General features: G+C 37.1%; 1 protein-coding gene across 4 annotated transcripts; it reads right to left on the minus strand.

Annotated features, from left to right (window-relative positions):
- Window positions 1-351: 351 nt before the first annotated feature.
- Window positions 352-11,491, minus strand: zgc:152951 (uncharacterized protein LOC569013 homolog). 4 transcript variants are annotated; one of them, XM_056240732.1, is made up of 11 exons: window positions 11,431-11,491; window positions 11,262-11,345; window positions 10,334-10,375; window positions 9,984-10,231; window positions 9,101-9,203; window positions 4,095-4,168; window positions 3,701-3,898; window positions 3,474-3,611; window positions 2,187-2,276; window positions 1,931-2,074; window positions 352-1,131 (listed from the first exon to the last, which is right to left on the minus strand). In XM_056240732.1, the coding sequence occupies exons 3-11, from the start codon at window positions 10,359-10,361 to the stop codon at window positions 1,003-1,005; spliced, it is 1,152 nt and encodes a 383-aa protein (XP_056096707.1). In that variant the 5' UTR covers window positions 10,362-10,375; window positions 11,262-11,345; window positions 11,431-11,491; the 3' UTR covers window positions 352-1,002. The 4 variants fall into 4 exon arrangements, with proteins under 4 accessions (XP_056096707.1, XP_056096699.1, XP_056096722.1 ...); XM_056240724.1 differs by having other exon boundaries at window positions 11,262-11,461; XM_056240747.1 differs by having other exon boundaries at window positions 9,984-10,238; window positions 11,262-11,460.
- Between the last annotated feature and the right edge of the window lie 204 nt (window positions 11,492-11,695).

Genomic DNA, 11,695 nt, shown 5'->3' on the forward strand with positions numbered 1-11,695 from the left:
AAGCGAGCACTGAAACAGTGAACAGCACTCGACGTGCAGAAACTTAAAAATACCAGTCAATCATTTTTTTTTAATCTAATTTATCTGATATACAAATATCATATGGCTTTTTGAAGACTTGGATTATAGCTTACATGGCATATTGAACACTTTTACGACGTTTTTTCCCTTTGTGGTGGAATTTAAATTAAATAGCCATTCACTTTCCCTTTTTTTTCATAGAAGAAAAGAAAATATGGTTTGACAAATAGGGGTGAGTAAATGAAGACAAAAATGTTCTTTTCTGGGTGAAATTGTGAATAGACAGATATAGAGATATTTAATTTTATATATATATATTTGTGAATTTAGACATTTTAATAGCATCTCCTAATATGTGCCATCAACTGAAAACAAGTATCTGTGCAAATCTTTCATATATTTAAATAGTTAAATGTAGGTAACTATTGCTGTTGCTTACTGTGTATTGTTGAATTGGTGCGCATATATAAAAATGATTAAATATTGTTCCTTGAGGTCATTCAGTAAAAAAAAATATATTATAAGAAATATGCACCATTGCTCAGTCTGTGCAAAGTTCTTGTGTTTCATTGTGATTCATGAGTTATTTTTTACTTTTCAGTCTGGCTAGAAACTCTAAATTAAATATGTACAAAAGAAATGTATACCAATGCATATGATAATGTAGATAAATTAAATTAAATTATATTTGTTTACAAAGACATTCTTGTAGGAGAATATATAAAACATTTAACTGCATAATAATCAAGTGCAAAATGCCGCAATACAATTTAGAAGATTACAGGTAAAAAATGTCGTCAGAAATATTCAGCTACAGTAACACATTGCCCTTTGCGAGGTGAAGGAACAAGGTAAAGGGAATCGTAATGCATAGTTATCATTTTCAGGGTTCTGAATCTCTCATCTCCGCTGCATGTGTTCGACAGAAGCCCACATTGAGTCAGTGATAGAGTGATCATATGCATGAGAATGTGGTTTAGTTCAGTTTGTGCTGTTTATAGACCAGTCATAGGGCAGATAGCTCACTTTGACCTTTCCTTCTGACAGCAGAGACTGTAGATTCCTCTTCTTCTCTGACGCTCCCATATGATCAAACACCCAGTTCAGCAGCTGAAAAAGAAAACATTACAAGCTGATCAAGTGTATCTTTAAAGAGGACCTACAATGCTTGTTTTACATTTTCATCTTTCTTCAGTGAGTAATGTTGCAGTTTGAGGAATAAAAAAGGTCATGCTCTTCAAAGCAAACAAAGGTCTATAAAGCAGAGTCACTCCAAAGGGAGTTATTAGTAAGCACTGCCTGAAATGACTCGATTGTAGTCTTGAGTCTTCTTCTGGAAATGTACAAATCGCAGTATTCCTCATTTAAATAATTCCCGCTTAAGGCTCAAGGCGAGGCCTGGTTGAGTTGCATTAGTAGTGTGATGAAACTTGCGCTTATGGAAAGGGGCATGACTTTTCCAAAACACGCTTGCAGTGGTTGACCAATCACAACACACTGATCCAGTCAACCAATCAGAGCACACTGCGCTGGAAGGAGAGGCTTCATAGACACAGGAACTAGTGTTACTGAGTGTTACTGACAGACTGGGAACAAAGGGGCTGCAACAATGAATAATATGTGGAAAATAATGTGTTTTTTGAACATTCAAGCATTGAAACCTATTCTAGTAGACTCCAAAAACAAAATCAAGACTGTATAAAAGGGCATAATATGTCCTCTTTAAAGACAGACCCAAAACAAGCTCCCCAACCACTTGCACTGTATGGAAAAGAGCAGCTTAGAAATTCTGCTAAATATCTCCTTTAGTGTTATAGGCAACAGAAGAAAGAAAGTCATAACATTATGCGAGTAAAAGATGAATTTCATCGCTAAACATCATCTTTGTGAAGATATATTTTCGTAATACCTTCTCATCAGTGCCTCCAAAGTCTTCCTTGTACCACTTAAAGATCTGGCTGAGTTTGACCTCTCGCCCCACGCTGTCAATCACGCAGCTGTCGTCATTCTCCAAGAACGCTTCCGCTGCGGTACGCAACTGACCATCAATGTCCTGGTGTGAGACATGCATGGAAATTTAAACACAATATGCTTTTTACACAGTCAGAAAGAATGTATAGACATCTATAGAGCGTATTGTAAATGAGAGTCCTTTGGGGATTAACCTGTGGTGTGTATGTCTTAATTGGAGGGCAGCCCTTTGCACCACAGTTCAGTGCGAAATGAATGAGAGGCTCAACGTCAGGAAGCGCCACCTAATGGATGACACACACATTACTGCTGTTAATAGCATTCTCAGATATCTTTTACTCCAGTGTTTCCCGCAGCATTTTTTGTCTCAAGTACCCCCACAGTTTCAGAGCACCCCTGTTTTGAGGTCAGTAAGAATTTTTTTTATGTTTTTGAAAGGATTCTCTTATGCTCACCAAGGCTGCATTTATTTGATCAAAAATACAGTGAAAACAGCAATATTGTTAAATATTATTACAACTTAAAATAAGTTATTATTATCAATGTTAAAACAGTTGTGATACATTTTTTTGGGATTATTTGATGAATAGAAAGTTCAAAAGAACAGCATTTGTTTGAAATGGAAATATTATGCACCATTATAAATGTCTTTACTGTCACTTTTAAACAGTTTAATGCATTCTTGCTGAATAAAAGTATTAATTTCTTCATAAGTATTCATTTTCATAAAAATCTCACTGACCACAAACATTTGAACTGTCTGGATATACTGGTATCATGCACATCAAATATTTTTTTCTTTCCTTGAAAAGAAAATGAATAGGTTTAGGCCAGTTTCTCTCAACCAGGGGGTCGGGGCCCATTGGGGGGACTCAGCAAACATCGAGGGGGGCCCCAATAAATCGTAAATTATATTAACAATCTTAATCAAAATGCACAAAATATATATAATTTAAAATAATAATTAAATATAAATAAATAAAAACATTAAACTGAAATAATATTCTTAAATTTATTTATATTTATGAAATATACCATATAAGTACCAGAGGTACATATTAGCTTAGACAGAAAGTAAAAAAGGTTGAGAATCACTGGGTTAAACCACTAATTACAAAGAAATTACAGTTCATTGTTTTTAATCTTCTTAAACTATTTTATTATTTTGACAGGCCTAATATCTGTGGTAATTTCTGTTTAATTAAGTCATAATTTCGGTTTAATAAAGCAAAACAAAATATTTCCAAATACACCTAGAAACCTGCTTAAGTAAATCACTGAAAATAGTGCTGTTGTTAACAAAATTAAGTACGTTTATTGCAATAAATGACAGGCAGGCAACATTAAATCAGAATTGCCCCTTGACATACTGTAAGCAACTTTCCAACAAGAAACACAGCAACATTAATAATATTAACAATCATATTATATTGAGGAATGAGCTTATACTGAACAAACCGCTCATCCTCTTCCTGGGATACCTGCAGTCGAGGGTCGTTCCTGGAAAAGGGCTTCATGATTTGTGCCACACCTTTTCGATTTCCTCGAAGCACTCCGTTTTCAATATCCTGCAGCGTGAACACCTCACCACCAATGAGGTAGCTCACATAGTTGAAGAACTGGAAAACAAGACAACAAATGTACAAGCACTGAAAGAATTAAAACATTTTCCCCACTTTACAATCCATTTTCTCTCCTTGTGTCTTACCCGATACCTTTGCCATATGTTTTTGGGGAAGCCCAGACGCAGGTTCCCGTGGATGACGAGGGCGTTGTAGATGTTGATAAAGAAGGCCAGTTTCTCTTCTCGACTCATTGACAGCAGCTCCACGCGCTGAAGCTGGACAGCTAGATCACAGTACCGCTCGAAGTACAGGCTCCGGGACATGGCTTTGTAATCAACTGTCTGGTCAAGAGTGGAGACCCACACGGTCACAATGACACACACCTTACTTATTTAAAACATAATGTGGTGGAACGCTCCGTAGGTCATTTAAATGTCTGAGTGCATGTAGTGTTCATGTCTGTGGCGAATCCATTGAACATGGTCTTGCAGCTATTTGATATGCAGCCTGTGATGAGATGGTGAAACAGTGTGTTACCTTGCCATCTTCTGAGAGGTGATCAGAGTAGAGTTTCAGGATCAGATTCCTCAGTGCCTCTGAGAGCTCCCACGCTGCTTAGGGCAAGTGTCACAAAAAAGAGAATAAAAATGACTGAAACAACCAAACACAAAAGGCCATAGGCGATATACTTTTAAAACAAGATTTGAGTTTCCTGAAAGAATTACCAAAGCTTGTAAGGCAGCAAAAGAACAGTGTTAAAGTTATAAGTAAGTTTGGGTTTCGGTCTACATGTAATGCAGCATCAGAGCCGGTTTGCTGTTGTGGCGGCACTCAGCGAGTGGTTAAATGATTCAAAATATGCGAGAAAGACAAGACTAATCAATAAAAGAATGCAAATAGATTTAAGACAGAGGACCAATTGAAATTCAGTATGCAAGTATTACGACGAAGTCACTGTTGTCTGTGAATGCTGAAAAATCAAATGATGTAATATAATAAGTTGTAGATTTCTTAAAACATTTTATAAATAGGGCTACACAATTATGACATCATAATTTCATCAAAAAGAGGTTGGGATCAGTGTTTTTTTCATCATGGTTTCCACAAAAATACTAAGCAGCATACATTTTTTTCAACATTGATGATAATAATAATAAGAATTGTTTTTTTTAACCACCAGATGGGCATATTAGAATGAATTCTGAAGGATCATGTGACATTGAGGACTGGAGTGAAGATGCTGAAAACGTTAAAATATATTCAAATAGAAAACTTATTTTAAATTGTAATAATATTATTTCACAATAATCCTGTTTCTACTGTATTTTTGACCAAATAAATTCAGCCTTAATGAGCATAAGAGACTTCTTTCAAAAACTTTAAATAATCATATAGACTCCAAACTTTTGAACGGTATTAAATCAGATTCACATTGCGTTTGTGCAACAGGCATGTTAAAATGCTTTAGCCTGGTTAAAACCAGACCATTCTCAGTTGTAACTGAGTTATGGTCTGGCAAAGCGTCATAGACACATCATTTCCAGAGGGGCGTCACTAAACGGACGTCGCGGATAGACCTAAACCCAATCAGAGCGATGAAGGAGATGACGTATGCAGAGCGGCGGAGAAACATCTCTGAGTGTTGTTCTTTGCTCGGTTTTTAACAAAAAGGAAACGTTCAAATCGCTTAAAACAGACGCGATAGCTGATTCGAACGAGTGATGTTCGACGGCGGCATCCATCTTTGTAATGTAAGTTAGGATGCAAAATCTGCTTCAAAATCCCAGCGCTGTCGTCATCGTGTAAAGCCCGCCCCAACGTTTCTGATTGGTGCCTCGATTTCGACGGATTGGAAATGGGCTTGAATGAGCTCTTTGCCAGACTAACTTTCAGAGCAAATCTAAATTTGCCGGAAGTTGTCTGGGTTTTCCCAGGCTAAAAATGCACAGCATCTGCAAAAAATATGTTCCACGTTCAGTAGCACATTTTGATGCCACGTGCACTGCATAGACTTTAATGGAACGCTGTGAATGACACTTGTCGTGATTAATTCATCACCGCACCTGTAACCGTAATCCTGATTATTCAATTTAAATAATCAAGGCCCAATCACAAAAACTAAAAATAGATAGCACACTGAGAGTGTGACTGAGAGCATCAAATAATAATAGAAAAATAATGTTATTTTATCGTATTATTTATGAATAATATTTATTATTATAATATCGTAAATAATAATGGAGTCTGTATGTAAAAGGCTTAATTGACAGCAGTTTAATACAGAGTTGCTGAAATCAAAATGAACGATTGAGGAAAATCAATATAGTGTTACCTTACAAACATTTTGATAAAAACAACCAGGCAACTAACATTTAACCAATGTCAAAAACAGTCCAGACGCTGCAAGACTAGAGAATCATTGAGCTTCATGATTTAAAGACACATGCAGAACTGAGCACATTTAAGAGTACAGAAAGGTAGGGTCCCCAAAGAGAAAGATGAAACCCTAGCAGCTAAAATAAGCAACAGAAGCCTATAGAAGAGAGAAGGCACCAGACTATACACTCACCTAAAGGATTATTAGGAACACCTGTTCAATTTCTTATTAATGCAATTATCTAATCAACCAATCACATAAACAAGTGCATTTAGGGGTATGGTGCAATGCATTTAGGGGTGTGGTCCTGGCCAAGACAATCTCCTGAACTCCAAACCGAATGTCAGAATGGGAAAGAAAGGTGATTTAAGCAATTTTGAGCGTGGCATGGTTGTTGGTGCCAGACGGGCTGGTCTGAGTATTTCACAATCTGCTCAGTTACTGGGATTTTCACGCACAACCATTTCTAGGGTTTACAAAGAATGGTGTGAAAAGGGAAAAACATCCAGTATGCGGCAGTCCTGTGGGCGAAAATGCCTTGTTGATGCTAGAGGTCAGAGGAGAATGGGTGCAAGAGCTCACCAAAATTGGACAGTTGAAGACTGGAAAAATGTTGCCTGGTCTGATGAGTCTCGCTTTCTGTTGAGACATTCAGATGGTGGAGTCAGAATTGGGTGTAAACAGAATGAGAACATGGATCCATCATGCCTTGTTACCACTGTGCAGGCTGGTGGTGGTGGTGTAATGGTGTGGGGGATGTTTTCTTGGCACACTTTAGGCCCCTTAGTGCCAATTGGGTATCGTTTAAATGCCACGGCCTACCTGAGCATTGTTTCGGACCATGACCATCCCTTTATGGCCACCATGTACCCATCCTCTGATGGCTACTTCCAGCAGGATAATGCACCATGTCACAAAGCTCGAATCATTTCAAATTGGTTTCTTAAACATGACAATGAGTTCACTGTACTAAAATGGCCCCCACAGTCACCAGATCTCAACCCAATAGAGCATCTTTGGGATGTGGTGGAACGGGAGCTTCGTGCCCTGGATGTGCATCCCACAAATCTCCATCAACTGCAAGATGCTATCCTATCAATATGGGCCAACATTTCTAAAGAATGCTTTAAGCACCTTGTTGAATCAATGCCACGTAGAATTAAGGCAGTTCTGAAGGCGAAAGGGGGTCAAACACAGTATTAGTATGGTGTTCCTAATAATCCTTTAGGTGAGTGTAGATTGTGAGTCTAGTGGCAGTGGCATCCCCTCATGGGGCCGAATGCTGCAGTTTCTCCAGTGATCAGTGTTCAGATGCTTCATCACTATTAAACTACGGCCAATTTACCCGCTTCCTTCCTGTCTACAAAGTGCAAGCGAGTCGAGTCGGAACATACTAGGAGAGCCAACACACCAACAGCCAACAGTTCAACAAATCAGTTTTTCACAGTAAGTAAACACCAAAATGTCTGTGGATGGGAACTCGCCATTACTATTCTACAATAGACTAGCTGTGTCTGAAAGCTGAAAAATGCTATATGAAGGCAAGCAAGGCATGTCCGAGTCCAAGGTTTGACTTACATCCTGTCTACTAAAAAAAGCATTGTAGTCACTATAGTGTTTTTAGTATCATTTAGGATTTAGTAATATTTTTCATTAGCTTTTGTTTTTATATTTTCACTTCTCATTTTAATTTTAGTTTAAGATTTAGTCATTTTGATAGGTGCTTTTGTCCTTATATTATTGTTATTTAAATATTTATTTATATCTTTAAATTTAAATTTGAGTACCTCAACTTAGACCAAAATTAGAAATGTTGCTTTGGCAACTAACTCAAATAAATAAGTTTAAGTTTTTCATCTAATATTTATATCTTATTTTATTTCAATTACTGAAAATTAGTTTTAGTTAGAAATAACAACAACATAGCTTAGCTATTTCTAAAGCTCACTTGAAATCCTTTAAGATCACCTTGGAAGCCAGTAACTCTGTTTACTACATACCTACAATGCTGAATGTTTAGTCATCATTGACAGGGCAGCAAGGTTTTACAGGTTCCACCGAGAGTCACAACTAGTCCCACACAGATTATGTGTGCTTCTGACTTGTCCTAGTCATAACTAACCCGTTTGTGGCGTGATAACAATTAATGTTAAACCCAAATAAATTCCTTCAGTGTTTTGAACCATTGTTTTAGTTCTTGTGTTAAACAGAGGAAGGAAACCTTCTCACTGTCAGTCCAGGTGAAGATGTTCCTGTATAGCCAGTCTTATCTACTTTGAATGTAAGGATTTTTGCTAGTTTCCTTGGAGAAACAGCTGGTGATATGGGGAAAAAAAACCTTGGCCAGTCACACATTTAGTTTTCAATATCAACAATTTGCACATGGAGCCGCATTGAGATCCCAATACCTATTGGAATTAACCATGCAGGGCCTTAAAAATGAACATACCAAAAGAAAAGTTTGTTAATAACCAGAATCTAAAAAGAATTTAATGATATCTTTAATACTTCTTGAGTTACAGGCATCCAAACTTTGGAAAAATAATATTTTTGGGACACAGGTATGTTCTATGCAATTGTTTTGATAGAAGGAAATGACATAAAGTTCTAGTTCTAGTTTAACATTATTTGCTCTTCAGAAATTCCTCTTTAAAAGAAAAAAACTGTAAGCTGTATGCAAAATGACCCACATTTGGTTTTTGACCCACTGAAAATGTGAACAATTTAACGATTTACTCATGAAGCCACATTGCGATCCCCATATCTCTGGCATCGAACCATATAGAGCCATACAAATAGAAGATACAAAAAAAGAAAGGTTTGTTAAGAACCAAAATCTAAAAGGATATTAAGATATCTTTAATTCTACTTGAGTTACAGGCATGACAACTTTGGGTGGGGTGCTTGCTTCCATTTTTTAACTGTCTGTCACTATTGGCATAATAATGCAAGTTGCAACAGGATTGATTAAGTCAACAGATTGTACTAACAGGCCTACCTATCTATGTGTAAAAATAAAAATATGATGCTGCCATCTTTCTAAAGTAATTTTTGTAACATTTCACACTGCACACGTTTGGCATCGCAATGCAGGGTTTAAAGTGGGGTTAAGAACGACGATAACCCGGGGTTAAGCTCAGTGTGAAAAGCCCTTTTCAGTACTAACCTCCATCAGCCTCAGTGCTATCTTCCACAGGAACAGGTGGAGCGTCCAGCGGCACAGGTTCCTCTCTTACCGACAGGACAAGACGTTTCAGCCGCTCAGGATTCTAAGAACATACACAAAAAGGCATGTTTTTGTGAGGTTCAGTCTCATTTCCTAGAAGCAAATATCAAGCCAGAGGTTAGTCAATAGTGAAAACACTAGGGATGAGTTGATCATGAACGAACGTTCATTTTGAACGAATTTTAAATATGACTCGGGAACAACGAGTTGTCTCAGAGAGTGATACGTTCATCTTGTGTTGACCGTGCAGGCGTAATATACCATAGGTTCTGTACAGGACACAGAAATAACTAGTTCACCTCCCGAGACTGACAGTGACGTGACAGTCGTATCGGAAACAGAAATTAATAAATAATTCCCAACCTTCCTCGCAAACAAACGCGTAGTTAGTTTTTTTTACGTGATGCGTTTCTGGTCTCAAATTTCTTACAATTAATAAATTAATTTCTGTCATTATGTTTAATTTCCATAACTTATGATGAACGAACGACTCAGACACGAAGACTCGGGAGGTGAACTAATCATTTCTGTTTCCGGTACCGACTGCACAACTTCAGCCTATGGGGATGTGACATGACAAAAGAAAGTGATTTGCCTTGGCTGCATTACAGTTTTTTCTTACTCTAAATGTGATCAATGTCTGCGTAAGTTTGTGTGTTGGAGAATTTGGCTATTAACATGTAACATTTTAATTATATTGAAATTAATGAAAAAAGATTCGTTCATTTTGCTGAACGAGACTCAGAGATCAGTGTCAGAGTCAGTGAAATGATCTGGACTTCCCATCACTAGAAATCCCACATCAGTTAGTTTCTTATCTCACCAGGTTCTGGAGGTCCTCGTTGTTTCCAACATAAAGGTTATTGAAGAATATCTGTGGTACGGCACTGTGACCTGTGAGCTCATTCACTCGCGCCCTTATTTCTCCATGCTTGTTCACATCCACCTCACACACAGGCACACCTAGTGTTCGCAGAGTAGCTTTGGCCTGTGTGCAGTGTGGACAGCCTGGCACTGAGTACACTGTTACCCGTCCCTTCATGATGGGCCTGTCCTCCACCATCACAGCACCTGAAAGCTCAAGAGTGAAAGCAATGAATCACACAATTTGAAAATGGTCACATATGAATTCCCTGAGCATTTCGAAAAAGATTTGGTGTCTTTCGAACTTACCTGAATAGTTGTTAATGACTTTAATCATTAGAGGCGAAAATCCTGCATTAAGACCAAAAAATTATATAAAATTAACTTTAAATTTAACTGCAAAAATGTCACATTAAGTTGTCAATATTTTGTGTGCATAATTGCTAGAAAATGGCAAAATCACGCAAAGCAAGGTTTCAGTGGGATTTTAGTAGGCCTATACTTTTTGTTTATTATAGTAGGCCTATAAATGGGCTTTTGTCATTTTTATTAGTTTAAAAAAAAACATTTCTACTAAGTTTTAATTTATTTTTATTTCAGTAATATTAGTACTTCAAACTTTTTTTCACCAGCGTTCAGGTTTACTACTACCGGTATATTGAGGCATGTTGGTCGTTGCAAAAATAGCAAAAGTCCAAAATATGAGCGGGGGTTCAACTCATATTCGGACCTCATGTTGACAAATATTTTCTGAATAAGCCTCTCCGTTTACTTTGTTGAAAAAAATAAAATAAAAAAGACATTACTTCCAGAATATTGTGTACCCTATTTGAAGAAAGTGGCAAAAGGACCTTTTTTTTTTTTTTTTTATGACCATAAGCATCCTTTCTGCCTAAATACCTTAATGTTCCCCCTGTAAAACCATAATAAATACATTTATTTTTATTTCATTCCACGTAACGTTACTTTTAAACTCTTTTAACTTGACGACAGTGGTGGCTAATAGCAACTATCAATAGCAACAATAACAGTGGCTGTGCATTTTGAATGAAACTGTGGTAACGTAAACGTTTAGGAAAGACTAGAAATACTAAGCATGTACGCAATAATAACAGAGTAAGCGAATTCTGCACAGTCCCAGAACTAATGACGAGGCCGACAATAATATTGCTGAAGCTAAAAATACAAACCTAAGTATCCACACTGGGTAAACGTTTTTTTCTGGACGTAACGTTACCTTTTCTACCACCGTCAAGACTTTGACTTTGTACACCGATGACGACAGGTAACCGGGTTTGCTGAGTAGGCTAATTTCGACTCGCTGTAGTGAGTAAACGATTGAACATTGTTATGCAATGTCACTGCGCACTTTAATGCTTTTACACAGAGCAAATATATTCACCTACAGCTGCATGACTCTTGAATAACTGCGAGAAGGAGATAACAGGACAGCAGAGGAAGCATCACCCCCCTTACAGTGAAGTCAGCACTCAACAAACACAAGTCACATCAACGAGTCTAACTAATAATAATAATAATAAATTATTATTATATACACAATAATCGATTATACTCTGGAATACATTTTCCTCTTTTATTTTATTTTATTTATATTTAGAAGCATTGGCTTATTATAATTTGTAATGGCTCATTCAAAGAAAAGAAAAAACC

This window comes from Rhinichthys klamathensis, unplaced genomic scaffold (assembly GCF_029890125.1).
Source record: "Rhinichthys klamathensis goyatoka isolate OS25496 unplaced genomic scaffold, OSU_Roscu_1.1 h1tg000021l_1, whole genome shotgun sequence".
NCBI lineage: Eukaryota > Metazoa > Chordata > Actinopteri > Cypriniformes > Leuciscidae > Rhinichthys > Rhinichthys klamathensis.

Bases quoted from the DNA above. Each gene is read 5' to 3' on its own strand.
- zgc:152951 (XM_056240732.1), bottom strand. From the start codon at position 10,361: ATGATTAAAGTCATTAACAACTATTCAG. The intron at 10,232-10,333 runs GTAAGTTCGAAA...TTGAGCTTTCAG, and splicing joins AGTCATTAACAACTATTCAG to GTGCTGTGATGGTGGAGGAC. The intron at 2,277-3,473 runs GTATCCCAGGAA...GTCATCCATTAG, and splicing joins GGAACGACCCTCGACTGCAG to GTGGCGCTTCCTGACGTTGA.